The 24,551-nt window shown below is 36.7% G+C and overlaps 1 protein-coding gene across 1 annotated transcript; it reads left to right on the top strand.

The window, feature by feature from the left end:
* Window positions 1-1,022: 1,022 nt before the first annotated feature.
* LOC112515486 (inositol hexakisphosphate and diphosphoinositol-pentakisphosphate kinase VIP2-like) lies at window positions 1,023-24,551 on the top strand. Its single transcript, XM_025122334.1, has 30 exons — window positions 1,023-1,067; window positions 1,294-1,340; window positions 3,006-3,089; window positions 4,762-4,825; window positions 6,041-6,194; window positions 6,522-6,592; window positions 9,104-9,208; window positions 10,100-10,192; window positions 10,732-10,806; window positions 11,068-11,153; window positions 13,043-13,249; window positions 13,682-13,781; window positions 13,868-13,938; window positions 14,548-14,629; window positions 15,189-15,341; window positions 15,495-15,537; window positions 15,913-15,995; window positions 16,318-16,380; window positions 16,469-16,543; window positions 17,446-17,571; window positions 18,357-18,598; window positions 18,877-18,921; window positions 19,785-19,851; window positions 20,411-20,482; window positions 21,072-21,322; window positions 21,729-21,786; window positions 22,187-22,354; window positions 23,158-23,232; window positions 23,925-24,137; window positions 24,416-24,551. The coding sequence occupies exons 1-30, from the start codon at window positions 1,023-1,025 to the stop codon at window positions 24,488-24,490; spliced, it is 3,093 nt and encodes a 1,030-aa protein (XP_024978102.1). The 3' UTR covers window positions 24,491-24,551.

Here is a 24,551-nt window from a genome sequence, read left to right as displayed (position 1 = left end):
ATTATATAAAAATATAACTTTTAAATAGTTGATTTGATATTAACATTGATATATTTTTTTTTCAAAATTTTATTATATATTCAAATTTATATTTTATGCAAAAATAAAATTATTAATGTTTTTCTTAAAAACACATAAAATCGTATTTATAACATCGACAGAGACAAGTAATAAAATAGAACATTAAAATCGAGATATGTCTCGTTGCATTACACAAGTACTCTTCTAATATATATATATATATATAACTGAAAAACTAAGAATACACTGATAATCATTCATGTGGTAGTAGTATTCAATGTGTATAGTAATTTATTAGGTATGTAACCAAAATTTGAGACGAATCCACTGATCGAATTTTTGGCGGACCAGACCTATGCAAATTCCTTACACATATTTGGCCTTTTTTGCTCATATTACTGATATAAACACGTCACCATTTCCTCTATTTAGAATGGTTTGTTACAGGTATCCCCCTTGTCAATTCTCCTGAGCTCATCGCACATGCACAGGTATCATCGACAACGTGTCCTCAACCGAGATTCTCGTATTTCTGGTAGGAATCTTCTTCCTGAATCAGGATGTGTGTGTATATATCGATATCTACAAGCATTTGACAGTAATATGTTTATGTTCATGATGTGGTGTTGTATTTGATCAGTTTGAAAATCGAAGTGATAGGTACTACAGTAAGAAGGTGCATTTGGAGAGGTTGATAGAGATGGCGGAGAGGAGGGAGAACGATGATGCTGATAATAAGAAGATTACGATTGGCGTTTGCGTTATGGAAAAGAAGGTGAAATGCGGCCCGGAGGTTCTGTTCCTTTTGCTTGAATTTTGTACACATCTCATAGTTCTTTAATGGCGATAGTGTTTTCGATGAATCTGTATATGGCGATAGTGTTTTTTTCTCACTTGATTTGTTTTTAATTTTGTTTTTGTGTTTGTTTCTATTTATTTCATTTCCTGGTTCTATTCTCTTTTTTCTGTGTTGGCGGCGGCATTAGGTTTTTTCAGCGCCTATGGGGCAAATTTTGGAGAGGTTGCAAGCTTTTGGTGAATTTGAGGTAATGGTTATGTCATTTCATAATTTCCTGTTGAGTTTTGCTTGTTGAATGGAGTAGAGTAGCAGATTTCGATATCTGAACATAAAATGTAGTTCTATGTGAAGAATGGCGATCAAATATCAAATATCAAATATCGCAATATTTTATGGCTTAATCAACATGCAAGTAATCAATATATTTGCTAAAGTTTTTACTCATTACATCTTCTTGTCATATGCTCCTGTAGATCATCCATTTCGGGGACAGAGTTATCCTAGAAGAACCAGTAGAGAGGTACAATTTTTTAGTAATTCCTAAGAGCATCTTCAACAATGACGCCAAAAAAAACACCAAAAACACCAAAAATGGTGGGCCATCTGGCAGTAACTTTTTTTTTTCTTTTTCCAAATCCAATCATACTCTAAACCGGCAAAAATGGTGAGTCTCATGGTTTGCCGTTTGATTTTTCACAAGACATATTTGCAGTGTGAAATCCCAAACCGGCAAAAAAAATTCTCTTTGCGTGCGTTGGAGGAAAGAAAACGGCAAAACCACTCTTTTAGCAGATGGTTGGAGATGCTCTTAGTACTTAATAAGTTCATAGTGCTGATTTGCTCCCCATTTCTGTATATTATTATTCGGGTATGTAGTATTTGTGATGAATTCATATGAATATGAACATTATTAGTATGGCTGCATACATGCGAAGGAAAAATGTGCAATTTAACTTTATTCTTCTTGAACCGTAGATGTTTAACAAATTTGTCTACCTCGAAAGCCTATACTACATACAAGTTACTCAGATTTCACTGTGTGTACTGTCGGGAACATTATAAATGCGAGCTGTGTACTTTCTAAGATACATGTTCAGGTCAGTCCACAAAAACATGAAAAGTAGAAAATGGATCTTGGTACATGCTTGTTAAATAAAGAAGGGCAGGTTTTGTTAAAGTATTCCCTCTGTCTAAAAGAAGATTCTGACCTTGACCTTTTCTTTGAGAGGGTACTTTGAACTTTGAGCTTCAATTTTTTTAACATCAACATCAATGAGAATCATCTTGGAAATCTCGTGAAATAGATAGATACAGTGCGGGTTTGGAAGGCCTGGTATGTGTACACGAAAAATATCACTAAAAGAAGCATCAATTATTAATTTGTAAATTTTAAAATATTATATTTGAACTTCCAAAATCAAAAGCCGACTCTAGTTATGGAACTAAGGATTAATGCATGATCTCTTTGTAAGTATTAACCGTACAACACGAATGATGGAAGAGAATGATTCTTTTATGTTCAAATTGTCTCTATCAATAGTAGTATGCTTCCAATCATGCTCTATATTTCCATGTAAGATCCCACATCGGTTGGGGAGGGGAACAAATGTTGCATTATAAGGGACTGGATCAAACGCGTTTTAAAACTGTGATTCCCGGTGTGGACAAAAAGGACGATATCTGGTACAGTTAGCTGGGATGTTATCGTCCATATGTTTAAAGTAGTTTTTCAGCAAGATACCTTTCTTGAACCTCGGTAGGTGTCAGAAGTTGCAACTGAAAAGAGGCAGTAGGTGATCTTTCCTTGATTTTCATTTTTGTATTCTTGGTAGCTCCCATAGGTTCTGAAAGATTACTACTAACCATCATGTGTTTTTTGTGATGCTCTGTGACTCCACAATTCTTTAACCTAACACTGATATGACAAAATCATATCATTCCACAAATGATTAGTGCCTGTCAGTGCTTTTATGTGTTACTTTTTCAGTTTTACCATGAAAACAAATGCTAAGGTATATGCCAGATAGGAAGTCAATCAGCAATATTAACAATATTTGACGTTGCTATCATACAATTTACATTGCTTCAATACAAATGTGAGTATATATATGTAAAAATGTTTTTCAACATGCAATGGTATCATTATTAAATTTTTGGAGTTCTAGCTCTGACTTTAGTATTTCAGGTGGCCAATATGTGATTGTTTGATTGCTTTTCATTCTTCCGGGTATCCGCTTGAAAAAGCTGAAGCATATGCTGCATTAAGGAAGTATGTCTCATCTTTCTTTCTTCTTTAGATACCTTTTGGTTCTCAATTTGCAAAGTTATTTGAATTGTGCGCATGGTCCTTTTCAGACATTCACAACTAGTTTTGGATAAAAAGCTTGTTGTAGTCCATCCTCTGCCTTAAGGGACACATCCCTAAAATATAATCACCCCTAACAAATATCAGCAGAGTTTGGGTAGTCTGATTACAACTTTCCTTATGTTGCATGGTGGATGATAATTCAAGTGTACAAACGACGATTAATGTTTTGTTTGAAACCTTTTATGTTCTGATGCAGTTCCCAATGGTGCTTCACTCATTCTAAAAGGCCTTGCATCATCGTCGAAGTTCTAGTAGTTATCCATGCATAAATTTAGCAAGAAGAAAAATCGCAAATTATTTTTATGACACATGGCTGGACTTTAGTCCGTGCTTATGAATTTCTTTACTATTCTAATAGATAGAGGCTGAGATAAGATAACTGTGAGACTACCCACTCATGTAACTGTGAGCTGCCATATGACCATTATGGTCTGAGCCTCTAAGGTTCTTAATCTAATACTAGCTCCTCAGTAGAGTTGAGTTTTAGTTAGCAACTAGGTAATTTATGCTTTAAGTGGGGACACCATTCTTCGATGGAAGAATAATAAAATTTCTTCTCAAGTAATTCCATAACTTACCATAACTGTCATCTTATTATGTCTGCTGATGATTATGTTTCTGGCTGTGTGTAACCTTAACTTCTCGATAAATGCATAGTAGGCACATCACGGCTTCACTGTCGTCCATACGATGCTGTTAATTGCGGTGCCATAGCATAGTAGGCACATCACGGCTTCACTGTCGTTCCATACAATGCTGTTAATTGCGGTGCTATAGCGGTTGCTATAGCAGTTAGCGATCCTAGGGGAAATAGCGGTTCCACTAATAGCGGCGCTAATCACCGCAATTGGGCCACAATTTTGATTTACAATAGCGGTGTGAAAACTGCAATTAGGAGTTGGGCTTACAGTTGGCCCTTTAAAGAGTTTAGAGAAGTCGGTTAGGGGATCACGAGCTAGGGGGCTGATTTTGATTTGCAATATTGGTGTGTAAACTCGATATTCCTCTCTCATCTCTTTTATTCTGCATCTTCTCTTCACAACAACAGTGTCTTCCAACATAGATTCTCGTCATCTCTTCTATTCATGTGTTCTTCTGTTCATCTTCAAAATATGTATTATGTTATGTATACATTTATACATTTATATATAATTGTAATTATTACATGAACCGCTATTTGTGGACCTCTATACTACCGTTTTACCATTGCGATAACCGTTATATCAAATCACGATCCTGACCTCTATTTCAGATTTTGACCGCTGTAACAGCATAGGTTCCATACAGGCACATATTGCTTCTCTTTTCTCCTGTCTGTTTCCCTCCTGTCCACATGGTATTTCATCGCATATGAGTCAATGTGACATGATACTGAAGTTCCTGTGTACCTCATGTTTGCCATAAGGGAAGTTTGGTCTGTCGCAAGTCATGTTGTCTGTAGAAAGCTTCCTTGGTTTTTGTGATGATAATTGTCATCATGATAAGTTGCATTTACCTATTCCATAAGCATCTTCGACAACTGCCAGTAGTACAGCAAAAGCTGGTGATCATGTTCTGGTTTACATCTTTTCAGGCCTTTCCTTGTAAATGAACTGGAACAACAGCACCTTCTTCATGACAGGAGGAAAGTATATGAGGTATGACTATTAAATCCATCACCTTATATGAGTTTATCCGATACAACACACATAATATTCTTATTGTTGTTTCCTTCTGGAAATGGCTTCTTGTCCTAACTAAAAGGAAATAAAGGGATTTAGGGAGGTGGGGGTTGATTGTTATTTTATCTTTCTTGTCATGTTTTTTAGTTGGTGGAAGTTATAAATAGAACATGTTGAAGATAATGAAGTCTATTAATGATGGGAGGGCAAATGTAATCTTGAAGTTGAATTAACATCCGATCAATGAATATTTCCTCCATTGTAATTTGGCATAGCTGGGTCACTGGATGTTGATATTAAGAAAAAATAAATTATGAATATACCATGTGTGATCGGTTGTTTGAGAGTTTTAAGGAATATTATTGTTTTTTTTATAGCAAACTTGACCTTCTTGAAAGCCCATTTATTACATTGCTTAGGGATGAAATTTTTTTTTGACAAGGAATCAAGGATGGGCAATCATTTTAAAATTTCATCAATTAGTTATCACAATAGGTTGCTAAGTTAAGTAAATCTGGCCATTCAGGCATGACCACATGAGTTCAATTCTATATATGCTTTCTAGCGAGAGAATGTTTGCAATTACAGAAGCATGTGCTTTGTTGTAAGATGTACGTCAGCCCTTTGATCTTCATTGGATGAGGATTCAACAGGATGAAACTAGTCAAACTGCTTGGCTTTGTCCAGTCCCCTGTAGAGGTAGATTAGTAGGATTTTGACGCTGAAGCTGTGCAAACTTTTCATCCAGTCACCGGAAGCTGCAAAAATACTGAGCTCACCCCAACATGATCGAACTCCAAAGTACACTTGATATGTTGAAGCTTCCTCTTAAGTAGACCCAGCACTCAGTTCCTCTGCGCTCATTTACACCATAGTCGATTGGCATTTACAAGTTTGACAAGGTCAATGACCTTGTTCTTATTTTGTTTTCTGTATTTCAATATTTTCTTATATATTTGCAGGTATCATGCATCTTTTGCCATTTTATTTAGTAGGTCCATTGTGGGTCTCTTTTTAATGAACAGAGTCTCATTTGTAATACATGGATTTGGACTCATTTGTGATGTTTCTATGTATTCTTAAGTGAGACAGTTTTGTTCTCTGCTTGCTTTCTTATAGTTCAACAATCCGTGTTTACTGATGGAGATTCTTTTTTCTATTTCCAATTTATTTCTTCGTTTGAAATTTCAGTGTCTTGAATCATATGGAATTCCCGTACCTCGCTATGCACTTGTAAATAGAGAAGAGCCATATCAAGAGTTGGATTACTTTGTTGAGGAAGAAGATTTTGTTGAGGTCCACGGGCATCGATTTTGGAAGCCTTTTGTGGAGAAGCCTATTCATGGTAACCTTTTACAGTAACCCTATCAATATGCTTTCCTTTGCTTCTACTCTTTTCCATTTGTGTTTCAGCATCTAATATTGAATTCTCTAGTAAGCCTTTTCCCCCTCTCTCAAAGTGGCGGGCTCACACTCTCAGAATTTTCCTCTGTGTGAATAATATAGCTAGAATGTATTAATAATACATCTTCTTTTTGGGGAGTATTGATGAAGTTATTACTTATTACTGGCACAAGCGTATATATTATTCGGTTTTTTCCCATTCTGCATTGTTTCCAAGATTTTGTAATATCTGGTTTTCCTTTGTTTATTTTCTCTCCTTTTTTTAAAGGTGACGACCATAGCATAATGATCTATTACCCCAGTTCAGCAGGAGGTGGCATGAAAGAATTGTTCAGAAAGGTTAGCTTTCCAACATGATCTTTCTGCGGAATTTGGAACTTCAGAAACTCATGTTTAACTTATTTTTTTTTTCTTCACATAATTAGGGATAACCATGTGGGCTTGTGTGTTCATGGCGAAAAACTCTGAAGAATAACCTAAACTCTACTTTAGGTTTCAAAAGAGCACTATACATCTTATGCTTAGGGAATGTCCTCCGCATGGTTTCTTTTACTTAAAACAAGAAGTACCCTTCGGCGATATCATTCTTGCCTCCATTAAGATGAGATTTCTGGCATGGATGTTTCTCCAAGGCTCCCCTATGGTGCCTCTCTTGTCCCAAGGCCTCCCTTTAATTATGTGCGTGCTCAAACAAATAACTTTCAAATTTGACAACCAATTAATGAGTCAAAATAAGTCAAACTCCATAAAAAGTCAATTGTCAATATCAACATATGTTCATATAATAAAACCAGATTGATCAATATACGGAATAGGTTTGCATTCTGATCTAATAGTGTAAACTAATCATTAACAAGTCATGGCAATCAATAATGAACCAGCATAAATAAAAGAGAGCTAGAACATAGAGATTGACGTGGAAACCCAAATCAGGAGAAAACTACGGGTGGAGGAGACCACTGGAAAGTTCACTAAATCGATGAAATCTTTTACAAGACAATGGAGAAAATGAGCTATGGTGTTTAGTAGTGTTTACAGATCGTATACAAAATGTAGGTGTGTTTATGTATTGTGTATTCTTGAGGTAACTAATACATTTGACCTAAAATGGCAATAAAAAAACCACTGGTGCTTGTAAGTGACTTTGGGGGCAAGTTCCAAGTCGCTTATGCTGTGTTCTCGAATTTGGGAGAAAAGAAAGGGATGGAAAAGAAGGGGAGGAAAAAGAAAATAATTTTTTTATTAGTGTTATCGAAAGGGAAGGAAAGGAAAGGAAATAAAATAATTTTTTATGTTCTTGAACAGGAGAGAAAGGAAAGAAAAGGTGCATTTTTTACAAATATACCCTTTAAAAATATGCTCCTTATTATGAAAGGTTGGGTAGTTTTGTCATTTTAATAATCTTTATAAATTGTTTTAATTTCTTTCCTTTCCTTTCCTCCCACATCTGGAAGGGAAGTTTTGGGAGGAAACTTATGATTCCTTTCCCTCCTAAAAAAGTTTCAAGAACACGAGTTTTGTTACTTTCCTCCTCTTTCGCTCCCTTTCCTTTCCTTCGTAAAAAGGTTTCGAGAACACAGCATTAGGAACTCGCAGCATTTCGTTCGAAAACAAGATACTAGGAAACTTAACCAAGTCGCTCACAAGTCTGCGCGACTTTACAAGTGATGCCCATCTCGTGTTCATTGACAAAGTATGCACCCAGAGTTCCTCCCCTGTATGTGCGACTTCCTAAGCGAGATGCACAAGTCGCATATGATCTTGCTTCTGAAGATTTTTGAATTTGACACATTTTACACTTGGTGGCTGTAGTCACCGATCCTCCTTTCTAATACAAAATTAAGCTCCAAACGTATGAGCTTTCTGCTCTTCTACTAAGGTGTACCCCAATACCCCATGCACCAACGAAGTCTTGGTTGATAGACATACCGAAAAAGAGGAAGAAGAGAGTCTGAAGATGAGTTGCTTGAGAGGCTGGAACATAATAAATAGAATTGCATTCTGCTCCTTGATGATTCTTAAGCACCATTACACGTACATGATCCTGCCATGCTATGCTGTCTGAATCCAGTTCTTCAGTATATTTCAATCATCTTACCCCTCATGAAGACTCCTTCGAGGTTGATATTGGCCTATATCTACATGTCCTAAAGCTACCTTCCCGATACAACCCCTATTGCTTAAACCAAAGGTCTATGCCACAGACATCCTAACTCAAGTGGTGTTGTGTCAGGTTCTCTTCATATGGTGCTAACCCAACCATATCCAGGTTATCCTCCGTTCCAGTCCTATCAATTCTTGCGTCTCAGCATTAGCACACCCATCCTCATTTAATCCCAGCAATTTAGACATTCTCGCTTCTGCCACCTCATCTTGGATCTATGTTCTATATCAGATAAAAAAGTTTATATGTTAATTTCTTGTGTTTTATTTGAGTCATCAACATCGGTAACCAATATGTAGCTTTATATATGGTTGGTCCATTGTGTTCCTTCTTGTTGCTTCAACTCCTCAGCCATCATGAGCCTTATGCCTTAGCTACGGACGCAGATTTTCCTATTAAAGCATCTTGAACCTTTGATAGTGGTATTAACACTGATTTCATCTGATGTAATTTTGGAGATCCATGCGACGGAAGAATTTCATTGTTACTTTCTACCAAATAATTGTCAGACAGTTAAAAATGTGTTGGTCTTTGAACCTGATTTGTGCCTTTCATATTAGACATGGTCGGGAAATTGTGTAGATGCATATATGTTCTCTTTCTTAGTTTTTATCCATGTTTAGTAGCTACATAGTAACAAGCGTATTATAAACGATTCAGAATCATAAAAAGGTCCTATCTTGCAGGTTGGCAATAGATCAAGTGAGTTCCATCCAGAGGTTAGAAGAGTGAGGCGTGAGGGTTGTTACATATATGAAGAATTTATGCCAACTGGAGGAACGGATGTCAAGGTTGTTTGCATTCTGTACTTAATGGAAGATAATATTCATGACTAATTGACTATTTAATCTGGAAATATGACTAGTATTGTACAAAATCTATGTTAATTGATTCTGACCTTGTATATCCTCCTTGTTACTTAGCATTTATCATTGTAGAAAAAGGAAAGATTTTCTCTCCTTTTTTCCTATTTCCCAACAAAAGCAAGAACAAAGAGGAATAAATAGCAATGTGAACTCATTCCTTGATCTTGGGCCATGGGGAGTGCTTATTTGTTGGCCTCTATTTCCTCACTTATCTCTTGTTCTCTTCTTGACTTATTTCAGTGTCACTATTCCAATCTCATAATTGTTAGTGAGCAATGAATGATGTACTTGCAATCTCCGTTGTTAATTTTATTTAACATAAAACAAGTTGTTGAAAATAATATCAACTACGTAGAGAGTTGTTTATTTATTCACAATGTCTAGTAAAAAAAGGTTAAAAGAAGGGCTCAGCTATAGGACTGTTTCTATATCTACAACATTCTTTTCCACTTTTGAGTGCTTATTATTGCATTAATGCCTGTGCTCATTTATTTGGTGATATTCAGTTTCTCATATTCATAAATCTTGGCGCGTTCTTACCAAAGTGGCTGGACATCGTGGTCAACTGCTAGCTCTTTTTACCATATACATTTTTAAATGTATGCATGAGGTTTAAACGATAACTGAATAACATTCTCACTTTAGTGTTCAAGGCACTTGTGGGTCTTAAACAATAGTACTGGTAGTTGTGTTACTTTGCGCCTGTATGAGAGTCTTTGCGTGTTCTGGGTGACATGGGCTTGGTTTTTGTTGTTCATGAATCTTCCTTATGCATCAAAGTAAGATGTTGCTTATTGGTTACTTTTCATCTTGTAGGTGTATACAGTTGGTCCAGAATATGCTCATGCCGAAGCAAGGAAGTCTCCTGTTGTTGATGGTGTTGTTATGAGGAATCCTGATGGCAAAGAAGTAAGTAACCTGTGTAGCATAGATCACCACATTCTTAACTCCTCTCCCCCTTTGTCTGTCCCAAGAGCCATTGCTAAGTTTTGTTGTTGACATATTTTGGAAATAGTCGGTGCTTCTTTCAATATCTTCATGGCTATAACATGTGAAATCTGGTTCACATATACCGTGTTCCTACCTCCAATTTACGCTAATTTAGGTGCCCATGTAAAAGACGTGACTTTTGTAAAGGAGTTGGGAATGAGATGTGGTATCTTGCAAGTTGCATGATACTCAATGTTCTACAAGGAATACTTGGTTTCATGCATGGCCTCAGAAAGCTAGTTGATGAACAGTTCATTTTGACTTCGTATGAGGAGCTAAGGATAGGTTATGCCAAGGAAACTTGCAACATACACTGCAAATATTTTTAATTGATATGTACAGTGCATTAACATATTTTTCACTTGCAGAGCTATTAGCATATCTGGTTTTGCTGATTACATATGGGAGGATTTTCATAAATACATTTGGTAGTAATTTAGATTTGTTACATCTGGCAGGTCAGGTATCCCGTGCTTCTTACACCAAATGAGAAGCAAATGGCAAGAGAAGTCTGCATCGCATTTAGGCAAGGGGTAGGTTATTTTATCACTGTATTGACCACCATGAGTTATTTTACATAACTTCGTTATATATTCCAAAAATAACTCTCTCCAGCAGTATCTCGGGTGCTACATTTTATTTTCCCACTGAGGCCGAACATAAATTTGTGCTCGAGAGATAGCTGTCCATACACTGATAAAAGAATTGAATTAATTCCATACTGGATCCAAATTAGGCAGCTGCGGATCGTTTGATTTGATGTCCAATTATCTGCTATGCTCATGTGACTGCAGGTGTGCGGATTTGATCTCTTACGCTGTGAAGGCCGTTCATATGTTTGTGACGTGAATGGGTGGAGCTTTGTCAAGAACTCCTACAAGTAATGATTCCTAACCATCTTGAATCTCCATGAGTTATTAGTCATCTTTAGATTGAATGTATTGCTTCAGCTTTTTGTGTCTAATTAATTTAAGAAAGAGGGACTTCCTTACATGTACTTCTAATAAAGACGAAATCTTCTCTATGTTCCATGGGATAGAAAGCAGAAAAGGAAAATAAAATAAGCCCTACGATACATCTGGAAATTACTTACTAGTAAAGGGCTGTTTGGTTGGTTTTCCATTAAGTCCTGTATGGATAAAGTTGTCTGTGAATTAATCTGTCTGTATAGATTCAGAAGGTTTTGTTTGGGAGGGTTTTTTCCGTAGATGGAAGGAGCGTGTATTTTAATTGGGAGGGGCAGGTTTGGAAAAAACTTGGCTTTATGCATAAAGCTCCCCCTTAGAAGCTTACTGAATAAGATACTTTCTATATCATTAAGCCTCTATCAAACAGTTATGTATAGCTGACTGAATAAGCTGCGAGTCCCATTAAGCTCATGAAGCTGCTAACAAACAGGCCCTAAGTTAGTAGAATGCAATAAGGTATGCTATAGTAGGTGGAACAAAAAGAGTATAAACCCAATATGATCAAATATTATCATCATTCAGTTCTGTTTGGTTGTTTCAAGAGCATGCCACATTGATTCTGCAGTTGAAATGTTATCGTAGGTAACAGAGACAGTAACAAGCTTTTCTTTTGTAGTTCTAATGTTCTATTGAATGTTTACTTGTCCAAGGGTGCTTCGTATTAGCTGATCATGGTTCCGTTGATTTCCCCTTTGGATCATTCGTGCAATCATATTTTCATATCAAAGATGAAGTAACAAGATTTTCAGACAAAAGAGGAATACAGCAAACAAGAAAATAACATAGCAAAGGAAATGCCACTAGATTAAGTGGACAGTATGCTAATTCTTTGAGTTGCAAGTTCTTAAGGAAATAAAGGACTGGGTTTGGATCTCTTCAAGTTGCTAATCATGGTCTCATACCGAAAAAATGTACAAATTTGTTTTTCAGAAAACTGGAGGAAGGTAATGCCTTGCAAGAGAATATCTGATACTAAAAGAAACGGAATAGATTAAGGACACAGGATGAATATGATGCTGCAAACAGTAACCTTATGCCATCTATGAGTGCATTTCAATAACCTCTTGTAAATTTGTGTATGGCATTGAGATTCCCTTAACCATGTTCTCCAACCTGTCTTATTTTTCGACAGGAAATTTACATAAATAGCTAAAGCTGATAGGTGATTTCACTTTTTAGCCATTTTCTAACCCAAATTCACTTTTTAGCCAATCTTTACACAAAAGGCTTATGTATATGCGTAAGGATTGGTTTTCGGCAAGAAAGAAAAAATAATAATATGAATCCTTATGCTGAAAATTGAATCCTTACGCAGAAAGTGGAATCCTTACGCAAAAAACCACTTTATGCGTAAGGATTCGATTTTCTGCGTAAGGATTCTTCTTATACTTTTGGCCGAAAACCAATCCTTATGCTTACACGTAAGCTTTCTACATAAGGATTGATTATTTAGTGAAATTGGGTCCTGACATGGCTATAAAGTGAAAAGAGTTGGGTGGATTGGCTATTTTTGTCAATTTCCCTTTTTCTACTGGTAACCAAATTGTACAACCAATTGGCCTGTAGTGGTAGCTCAAGTAGTTATCTGAAAATGTGGGGAACTCAAGAATCATTATCTTCTAGGTTGTGTCTTTATTGTGATCCTAAAATGACAAGCATAATGTCAGTCTGTAATTTTATTTTTTTTCTTAGTTTGTCTTATGTGGGCAGTAGAACAGTTTATACCTGTGAATTAATTCAATTCATGAATGTTATCCTTCATTGTTGTTTTGTTGTTTTCACCATCGTTATCTAACTACAGATATTATGATGATGCTGCTTGTGTGTTGAGGAAGTTGTTTTTAGATGCAAAAGCTCCACATCTTTCAACAGCAATTCCACCAATTCTTCCCTGGAAGGTCAATGAACCAGCTCAGCCTTCTGAAGGACTAACACGTCAGGGAAGTGGGATTATTGGCTCATTTGGACAAGCTGAGGAGCTACGTTGTGTGATTGCTATTGTTCGTCAGTAAGATATAGTTTCTTGCTTTTGCTTTTTGCATTGTGTTGGAGTCCCATATCGGCTAGACTTGGACCATTTCTCCGGTATATATGTTGGAACCTTCCTATTCTCCTAAAAGGGCTCTTTTGGAGAGTGATCAGGGACTTCCACATATTCTCTCACGGTATTAGAGCCAAGGTCTGTCACTATAGGGACTTGACACTCTGGCTAGCCCCCTCTCGAACCCTGGGACAATATGTGTCCATCTAGCCTCCGTTGGAGGAGGCATGTTGGAGTCCCGCATCGGCTAGATTAGGACCATTTCTCCGGTATATATATTGGAACCTTCCCGTTCTCCTCAAGGGTTCTATTGGAGAATGATCTAGGGGTTCGACATATTCTCACACATTGGGTGTGCACTTGCTCTTTTTCTCTAAACGTCTGTCTTTTTGTTGACAGTGGTGATAGAACTCCAAAGCAAAAGGTGAAGTTGAAGGTCACCGAGGAAAAACTGTTGAATTTGATGCTAAAATACAATGGGGGAAGACCTAGAGTTGAGGTGCTTCTTATACTGTTCTCATCTTTTTTCCCTTTTGACCCAAGTTATTGTGCCTTATCTTTTATTCAACAATTCTTCTGCTGCAGACAAAACTCAAAAGCGCAGTCCAGTTGCAGGACGTGTTAGATGCTACACGTATACTGGTACCTCATACTAGGTATTTATCGAGATGCCGAGCTTCTTTTCTCAAACTATTTCCTGATAAACATGATTTTACTTTTTGTAGAATTGAGTTATATGACCTCTTTTCCTCTGCTCTCCAATCTCCATGTTAGTTCTTCCATCTTTCCTCTGCTTTCTCTCCTATTCTGTCTGACATGAAGGCTGGGCATAGAGTTGTTAAGGATAAAATGCTGCATGCTAGTAATTTGTCATTTATCTTTCACAGCTGTCCGCATAAGAAGTGAAGCACTGATTCCTGTGAACATTTATCTTACACAGTTTGTCCTGCTGTGAACATTTAGTCTGCGACATATTCGAAGCTATTTGAAATTTTCAGTTATTATATTTTGATAGATCCCATATTTGTCCACTCTTTAAATTTAATTGGTTACACATGCTGAAAGTTCATATGAAGTTATGCTCCTTTCTGAATACATGGTTGCAGATTATTAATAATTCATCCTTCTCTGTTATCTCTCTTATATCAAGTACAACACTGTTCACTGGCTTATCGTTATTTTCTTTTTTGAGGATGAATAATTGTTCTTTTCTTTTGTCAAAGAAGTAATATTGGATACTAATGGGGTAGTTTGGTTTTCTCTAGACCTGGTCTTGGAAGTGACAGTGAAGCAGAGTACATTGAACATGCAGAAAAACTACGTCAAGTTAAAGCAGTTCTTGAAGAGGTTTACATCTGAATTTTATCTTTATCTATTCAGTTATGTGTGCGTATTTTTATTGCTAATTTCATATCAATGTCATGAATTGGAAGTCCAAGATTTTCTACCAACCCGTCATATGGAAGGAACAATTGCTAAGCAACATTTATTTACCATAACAAGTATAGACGAAGGATCGTGTGAGAATAGGAGTTAAGGTAAGAAGTGTAAGAAGGGATTTGGACCCTTGATCACTTTTAATCTCAAACCAACCCATGAATTGCGCTTTAGAAGGGAATTGATCCGGTGCTTCTCATTAGTGTTGATCTAGTGGAACTCTTCAATTAGGATTGATCCAAGGGTGGAGATCCCTTCTTACCTTTCTCACTATAATCTCATTCTCACCGGAACCCAACCCCACAAGTATAAATAAGGTTGGACGCAGTGTCAACTACGTAAAAAGCTAAATAACCATACTATTTGCCTTTCACTGGTCTTGTGTTGACTCCAATGATACAAGAAATACTCTACTTTTGTAGATGTAATAGAGCTGTTCATGTTATTTAAATAATAAAATTACTTCCAGGGTGGTCATTTCTCTGGCATTTACCGGAAGGTGCAACTGAAACCACTTAAGTGGGTTAAAGTTGCAAAAGGGGACACTGAAGAGGAACGTCCAATAGAAGCACTAATGATTCTTAAGTACGGGGGTGTTCTCACACATGCTGGTCGAAAACAGGTGATTACTTGAGATTTTCCCTATATTTTGGATACGGTCACACGATATTTCGTCTTTGGGGATTGTTACTCACATAAGTGGTACAGCTGTACAGCAGCAACTTTTCTTGTTCCTTTTAATCTATGAGTTTTGCTCTTTCTTTTGTGTTGTCAGGCAGAAGAACTTGGCCGATATTTTCGCAACAATATGTATCCAGGTTAATATAATATACTTTTCAGTTTTAACTAACCACTTAGCTGTTTATGCAAAAGTTTATAAACTGTCAATGGGTATAGCGTCTTACCTTGAGGCCTTCCCCTTTTTCGATGAGGTCATGCACATTGCATCACCTTGTTTTATTTGTCTTGTCCATAGTTAAGAAAAAGGGAAGAAAAAAGGGACAAGGAAAGAATAACTTCCTTTCAACCATCAGTTAATGGGATCCCATAACAAGTGCTTTCTCATCACTTTTCACCTAATCTGTGAAGATATTAATCACAATATATTTCATAATTAGTTTTATGATACGATAAACGATATATATTTTTCATAATTAGTATCTCCCAGCACCATCTCTCCCTATACGTCTCAGGTGAAGGTACGGGACTACTTCGCCTACACAGTACATACCGGCATGACCTTAAAATTTACAGCTCAGATGAGGGCCGTGTCCAGGTATCACTTTATTTTGCATATTATTTTAAGGTATATATAAATATATGATATTTATATACCGAAAATACTCACACACACTTCTCACCTTTGATGAGGTTTGAACCTTGTGCTCTACAGGTAACCAGGATACCGCTGGGTGAATGACCCTTTGGTAAATTGGTGCTTAAAGTTTAAAATGTTCATTTCTTGTCCTACAGCTTCCAATCTTGTAGATTATATTAATGTCTTCCTTGAACAAATTTGGTTTCTATTTGATTGCTAACAATACTTCTATTTTGATGACTTTGACGAACCTCTTTGTGGGTTGAACATCCGTTGACAGATGTCAGCTGCTGCATTTGCCAAGGGGCTCCTAGACTTGGAAGGACAATTAACACCAATCCTGGTACATTACCTTGTACTTGAACAGAGTGAAATTGTGAATTATAACATTGACTATGTCTAAAAGACAAACAATCAAACTCCTTTTGAAGGTTTCGCTCGTTAGCAAGGATTCTTCAATGCTAGATGGACTTGATAATGCAAGTATCAAGATGCAAGAAGCCAAGGTTTACCTGCTCTTCTTTATCTGAATACATTAAGCCTTAATGCTTTATCATATAGATTTGTACCATGAAATTTTCCCACTTGAAGCAAGACACCTCTAGTTTTGATTTTTAGTTATTGGAGCAGTTACTCTACATGCTTCACCTTTGACCTTTTGAACATTTGATGATGTATTTGTTTGTGACAATTTGATGCCTGGCATAAACTTCTACACATTATTTTAGTTTTGCTACACAATTGTGAATTGCCTGGTTTTGATTATCGTTGTTGCAGTTACTCAACATGTTCTTCACTTGTCCCAAAAAGATCATACTAGAAGATCTGAAAACTATAACTCGTGATTCCTAACTTTTCATTAGAGGGGGAATTTGAACATTTGACTAATAGTCCAACGCATTTAAGCTACCCTTTTACCCAGGGGTGGGTATGAGTTTTCAGTTAACTTGGCCTAGAATGTTATTTCTTGTTGGCTTTAGTTTAATTGTACTAAGATAAATCATGTAAAGATTAATACTGCTTATGACCACCGAAGCCTTAGACATTCGAGTATCCTGGCTCTATACATGCTCCATTATTCAAGAATATTACATAAGATGGAAATATATCTAGTTATTGCCAGTGAAATGTTGAACTCCTCTTAAACCAAATAATGATTGTTAGATACCCGCATCATTGAATCCTAAACCTGAAAAACAAATAATGATTGTTAGATACCTGCATCATCATTTTCACTTTGCACTGTCAAATTAATAAAAGCCCACACTCTGTTATCTTTTATACCCATGATTTGGGTAGATTAAGTGAAGTGAAGATTTGACTTTAGGTTGCAGAAACTCACATAATATATTATTTTAATTGTTTAACCTTTTTGTCTCGTGTAAATATATTTTATTATCTTTTGCAGGCTCGATTGAAGGAGTTGATAACATCTGGAGCAAAATTAGTTCACGCTAATGGATCATCAAAAAAACCCTGGATGATTGATGGGGCTGGACTTCCTCCAAATGCTTCAGAACTTCTACCTAAATTGGTAAATGTTCTCACTGCTGCTCTCGAGATGATTCTTATGTAATTATAACGCATCATGAAGTTACTTCTATCAAGCATCACATGCATGTACCAATGGCGAAAACTAAAAAATCCATGGTTTCCCAATAGATACCTATTTCGCCCCAATCAGCCTGCATCGGCGGAAAACGGAACTACTGAATCGCAGGTGACTCCCTTTAGCGGGATGGGGTGAATTGCTTAATCGGCATTTTTATCAATCGGCGGAAATTAGAACTTAATTTAGCAGCTCTTTCCAAAAGGCGTCAATGTAAATAGAAAACATCAGTTATCCTGTACCTCTTAGCTTCAACCAGAACAATGTTCACAAATGACTTGATCTGTGTTGCTTCTAGGTTTAATAATTTTCTGTTTTGGAGAAGAAACATAGTTTCCTTTTCACATGCAACTATTTCATGTATTATTCATGATTAATAACCCTGAATAATCTTACCCGGGAAGAGGCATAGCAAGGACCGAGAATCTCACCCGGTAAATGAGGGAGAAGACTTTGAGCGCTTACCGGGTAAAAGACGTTTACCACAATCCATAGTGATGACTAAGAATGTTATCGAATAAGGTAAGTGAGTGTGATAACTAAACGCTTACCTAGTAAGTGCTTACCGGGTCAATTTAGCTTATCGCATGAACATGCAATGATTGAGAATCTTTAGTCTACTTATTTTTTATGTTACAAGAGGTGAAGAAAGTTTGCCTTTCAGCATGTTTGCTATTTGTATTAGGTAGACTGATTGTATACTATAATAGGTGAAACTGACAAAAAAGGTAACTGAACAAGTGAGACTACTTGCAAAAGATGAAGATGAGAAGCTTACAGAGACAACCTCATACGACGTGATTCCTCCATATGATCAAGCAAAAGCACTTGGTAAAACAAATATAGATGTTGATCGCATTGCTGCGGGATTACCTTGTGGGAGCGAAGGCTTTCTTCTAATGTACGCACGGTGGAGGAAACTCGAGAGAGACTTGTATAATGAACGCAAAGAGTAAGCTTTTTGAAATTAAGAACAACAAAACATCACTTGTTAACCACAAGGGTTGTGGCGTAGTGGTTGAGGTCCTGGGGTATGTGGTGGAATATCTCATGTGTCCAGGGTTCGATTCCAGGCGTACACAACAATTGTGGCCACCGAGTTAATCAGAGTTGATTTCTTGCTGTCACAATTTGTTGGGATTAGTCCAGGCATAGCATGAGACACCCTTCCAGAAAAAAACATCACTTCTTATTTGTTTATAACTAATATTACTGCATTTCCTTGATCAGACGATATGATATAACACAAATTCCAGATGTTTATGATTCTTGCAAGTAAGTATGACCACATGTTTATCTTTATTCATTATTATCATTTTTCCACAAATGCTTTTTATCTAACTGGTTATCGTGCGTTTCTTGCTTTATTAGCTCATGATTTGACTTTTGACATAAATATGAGTGTCAATGATCATTTGTCATTACTGAGGGTGTGGTTGGTAAGCGAACATGACAGAACAAAAACTTGTTGTCCCACGTTTGGAATGACATTTAAGGTCTGTTTGTTAGCAGCTTTATGAGACAACTTATTTAGTCAGCTATACGTGACTGTTTTGCACTGGCTTAATGATATAGAAAATGACTTATTCAATAAGCTTATGGGAGGAGCTTTACATAGAAAGCCAAGTATTTCCACACCTGCCCTCCCAATTAAAAAATACGTTCATTCCATCTATAAAAAGACCCTTTCAAACAAAAACCTCTCCAATCTATACAGACAAATTAATCCACATAGACAACTTTATCCATACATGACTTAATGGAAAACCAACCAAACAGCTTAGATTGGGAGTAGGACATGACTAGTGGAACCAAAATACATAGTTACCAAAATAGGTGGAACAAGTATCAGAGAGGTGAAACAAAATTGGTAAATTACTAAACTCCCATGTCAAAATAAAGCTTTACAACTTTGCACGATTTTTCTCCCGCCTACTTCACTCTCCACCTTCCAGTCATGTCCTCTAGTGAAGTCATACAAGTTAATATACTTGTGCACCAATCTTGGGATTAAAGAATCTCTACCCCTTTCCCTGTATGTTAACTAGCATATGTACTTATCGCAAAAGTTGGACTTCCTTGTTGAACGCTTATTCTAGCATGTGTTTTTCATAACTATTCTTCTCGATCTTGAACAGGTATGATCTCTTACACAATTCACATCTCAACATAGAGGGATTGGACGAGCTATTCAAAGTTGCGCAGGTACAAAACTTTGTGAACTTTGATCAACATTCTTAGAAGGCAGCTTAATCCATTAAGAGCTTAATGGAAAAACAACCAAACAACCCTTACTGTGCTAGTATATGCTTTCACTTTTGAGGGAAGCCTGCCTTCTAGATCCTAGTTTTCGCAAAAAAGAGTATTTACCCTCGTTCACCATAATCTTTAGAGTAAACAACATTTTTCATCCCTATGGTTTGTTAAAATTTGCGAATTTTGTCCCAGTGGTCTTGAAATTGCGGTTTTCGTCCCTATATTTTGCAAACTGTTTCTATTTTTGTCCCTGAGGCTAGCTACTACTTTTAAGTATGAGGGACTAAAATAGAAATGAATTGTAAACCACAGGGACGAAAAAAGCAGTAACGTTTAAATTATGAGGACGAAAAGAATAACGAATTTTAAACCATGGGGATGAAAATCGTAATTTCAAAACCACAGAATTGAAAATAGAAATTTTTAAGAAACCACAAGGGCTAAAAACGAAATTTACTCTAATCTTTATAATTCAGTTAAGTTCCTGAATGCTCTTCCATTGCTTCAGCTACTTGCAGATGGTGTTATTCCTAACGAGTATGGCATCAATCCAAAGCAGAAGTTGAAGATAGGCTCAAAGGTAAACTTAATTTTGTAGCATCCAGTCCTTTAAACTCAATTACTGATAAAATAATTTTTCCATAAGGCGATTATATCCTCAGAGTGCTAAATGTACAGAAATTCTTTGTCGTCCAAAGTTGACATCAGACATACAAAGTAGTTCTCTTAGGGTGTGTTTGATAAACCAGACAGAACATAATAGTGTTCCACATTTGGCAGGAATTTTATGTGGAACGGACATGAACATAGTGGAACCAGGTGGAACAGGCGTGTTCCACCGCCCACCCCATTGAGACCTATATGTGTTACCAAACTCTGAACAATTGTTCTATTCTGTCCTTTCTTGTCTGAATACCAAACACACCCTTATGTCTATAAATGCATAACGCCTTACTTTTAGTAGCTTATTTTTGTAAGCTCCTCTCTCCAATCGTCTCCTTCACTGCTATGATCCCTTTTACAATGACCCTTTGTTACAAGCTAGCTTCATCCTTGTACCAAGGGACTTACATATAAAGGCCTTTTTTTCTCAGTTTTCTATTGTATGAACAAAAAAGCAGCTGATGAATGCTAAATGCATTAATATGACCTTTGCATCCTGATTCTAGATTGCTCGTCGTTTGTTGGGAAAAATTCTGATTGATCTGAGGAATACGCGTGAAGAAGCCATTAATGTGGCGGAATTGAAGAGTCAGTGTCAGGACACTTCTTCTATTGCGGTTGTTAAAGAACATAGAGACCATCGACAAAAGAATGTGATCAAGAATGAAGAATCAAGAAGGACCTGCCTCACAAGTGAAAAGTCTATGGATCCGGATGACGATGACGACAAAGAGATTAAATATCGATTGGATCCAAAGTGAGTTATTCTTCTTACAGATCCAAAATCAATATGTTTATAATCCTTTGGTTCATTCCAGAATATAAATGCAATTATCTGGTCAGTGGTTACTGCATTTTGCCTCCCGATTGAGACTTCTCCATAGGACAAGAATTGTACTCTCTGTCCCAAAATAGAAGTGTCGACATTTCTATTTAGCTTGTCCCAAAATAAAAGTGTACACTATCAAAAGGAAGTGCCTACTTTCCAATTAAAGATAAAATAGTACTCCCTCCCTCTATATTAAAGATAAAATTGTCTTTTAGTTAATTAACAAGTGTAATAATCACACTTGTCGTTTTCATTGTGGACATTAATTTTGGAACCGAGGGAATAATATGGAAAGACTCACTTGAAAATACTGATATCTCTTTCATTTCTGTAGATATGCTAATGTGCGGACACCAGAAAGACATGTCCGAACTCGCCTTTATTTTACATCGGTATGTAAAATTGTAATCATGATTAAGTTTGCTTAAATTTTAATCATATCAGCTGTTTATCTGTTATCTAGAGTTTTCGTTAAGCTCATCTTCTTAATCATTTTACCCCTCTTAGTTTTAATGCCATGTATGCAGAATCCAATTCATCTCTAAATTTCTATTTGTTAATATTTCTGCATATCTGCATTTCCCTCTTTCACACACTTTTCACAAGTCCGGTGTCTTAATGGAAACAACCATTCTACTCTTTTTAGCAAAGGTCGGGTCCGCATACATCTTACTCCTCCCATGCCCGACCTCCGGGTGGGACATACTGGGTTCCTTTGGTTTGGTTTGGTTTATAAATTATTATAAGATGAAATCCTTATTTAGCATGATACTGTTTGTTTCTTATCAACAGGAATCTCATATCCATTCCTTGATGAATGTTCTTCGTTACTGTAACCTGGACGGATCGCTTAAAGGGGAGGCCAGCCTTGTTTGTGATAGTGCTTTGGAACGCCTTTTGAAAACCAAGGAACTTGACTACATGAGCTATATCGTCTTGAGGATGTTCGAGAATACAGAGGTTAGTATTTCTTCCTTCCATTTTGTAAAGTAAAAAGGCCAAAAATGCATCAAAATACACTAAGAAAGTTTGGTTTAATTGCTATTTAATGCAACGGAGACTATATTTTTTTTTTCTCAATCGATGTAATAAAGTTTTCAAAATTTTCTATATTGTACCCATTTTGACTGATAACCTTCAGATCTTCTAATATTTGATGACGTGGATACCCTTTTGCCAAAGGGTTATGGTGACGTGGATGATAAACTTGGCATTCACGTCAGCAAATGTTACAAGATCTTTATGTTACCGTTCAAGACGAAGAATCGTATGAGAATAGGAGTTAAGATGAGAAGCGTAAGAAGGGATCCGGACCCTTGATCACTTTTAACCTCACCTCCAGCCCATGAATTGCGTTTCTTACGGGAATTGATTCGATGCATCTATGTGCATCTCATTAGGGTTGATCTTCAATTAGGATTGATCCAATGGTGGAGATCCCTTCTTACCATAACTTCCATTCTCACCAGAACCCAACCCTACCAGTTAAAATAGGTAAAAGGATAGGAAATTCTGAAACTTTGTTACATTAAAAAGAAAATTCTGAAATTTTGTACCGTTGATTGAGAAACAATTGTATCACTAAATTGGAACTAGAACAAACTTATTTATATTGTTATGCATTTTGCTCAAGTAAAAATTAACTGTTCTTTCTCTATATTGTCATATCAAGATTTCTAAATGTCTGGGTTGAGATTGATGAATCATATAATTTCACTGTATCATCTTTCCCTGTTGATTGTGTTCCCAAACATGAACTATAGGTGAAATTGGAAGACCCGAAAAGGTACCGCATCGAGATGACTTTTAGCCGCGGTGCTGATTTATCTCCCTTAGAGGTAAACTTGCTATGTGTTTAGATACACTTGATCCCAATGCACAATAAATAGCATATTTCTTATGGCCTTATCTTGTAAATCTTGTTAGAGTACAGCATCAGCTAGACTTTGACATTTTCTCTTCAATACATGTTGGAACCCCCTTCTCTAATCTGGAGCTCTTTTGGAGGGTAATTTAATGGGGTTCCATTCTCACATGGTATCAGAGCCAAGATCTAACTTTGACACTTTCTTTTCAATATATGTTGGAACACCCTTCTTTTCTCAAGGGTTCTTTCTTAGAGTAATTTAATGGGGTTCTATGTATTCTCACATGGTATCAGAGCCAATGTCTTACTTTGACACTTTCTTTTCTATATATGTTGGAACCGTTCCTCTCCTTTAAGAGTTCTTTTGGAGAGTAATCTAATGGAGTCCCATGTATACTCAATTGGTATCAGAGCCAATATCATCCATTCTAGGGATTCCATACTTTGACACAATATGTGCTCGTCCACCCCCCTCTCGACACTCGGGGACAATTGTTGCCGTTCTAGCCTTCGTTGGAGGGCATGTGTTAGAGTCCCTTCTTGTCTAGACTTTCAAAGGCTTATTTTGAGAGTAATATATTGTGGTTTCACGTATTTTTCCATTTTGAACATTTTTCATGATATTTTCACAAAGGATTGATCTTGTCGGTTTTTCTTCACCAGCAAAACGACCTAGAGGCATCTTCGTTGCATCAAGAGCACACGTTACCAATAATGGGTCCCGAAAGGCTACAAGAAGTAGGGTCGTATCTTACTTTGGAAAAAATGGAAAAAATGATTCGTCCCTTTGCTATGCCTGCAGAAGACTTCCCCCCACCAACAATCCCTCAGAACTTCACCGGTTACTTCAAAAGTGCCGGAGTTTTGGAACGACTGGTAAATCTTTGGCCCTTCAATAAGCCCGGAATTTCTAATCTCAAATAAGCCAACTTTTTAATCTCACCATTTTTTTAACCATACATTTATCTATCTTTCCCCAATGGGTTTGATTCCGACACAAAGATAAAGCATGTTTTGAAGACATGCGGAGAGAATTTTGAAACATTCAACGGTAGGCTGTTGACAGATAAGCTAACTGACATATGTGTCGCTCTCATAGTTTGGTTTTATTTACTCATATTCTTAAAAGAAGATTTTTGTTATGATTTGTGTAGGGAGATCGAAATTGTTCGATGGTTGTTGGAACTAGTCGTAGCTATTTGTCGGTCAACCCGGACTCCTTTGTATAAAATAGTACGGTAAGAGATTTTTTTTCATATAGAATAAAAGTTGGTTCTATGTACATTTTTA

Source organism: Cynara cardunculus (assembly GCF_001531365.2).
Source record: "Cynara cardunculus var. scolymus isolate 2C chromosome LG 7, CcrdV1, whole genome shotgun sequence".
Lineage (NCBI taxonomy): Eukaryota > Viridiplantae > Streptophyta > Magnoliopsida > Asterales > Asteraceae > Cynara > Cynara cardunculus.
The sequence above is the reverse complement of the archived record's forward strand: the minus strand, read 5'-3'. Positions and strand labels throughout refer to the sequence as shown.

Bases quoted from the DNA above. Each gene is read 5' to 3' on its own strand.
- LOC112515486 (XM_025122334.1), top strand. From the start codon at position 1,023: ATGGGGCAAATTTTGGAGAGGTTGCAAGCTTTTGGTGAATTTGAG. The intron at 9,209-10,099 runs GTTGTTTGCATT...TTCATCTTGTAG, and splicing joins CTGGAGGAACGGATGTCAAG to GTGTATACAGTTGGTCCAGA. The intron at 15,538-15,912 runs GTTAATATAATA...TATACGTCTCAG, and splicing joins TCGCAACAATATGTATCCAG to GTGAAGGTACGGGACTACTT.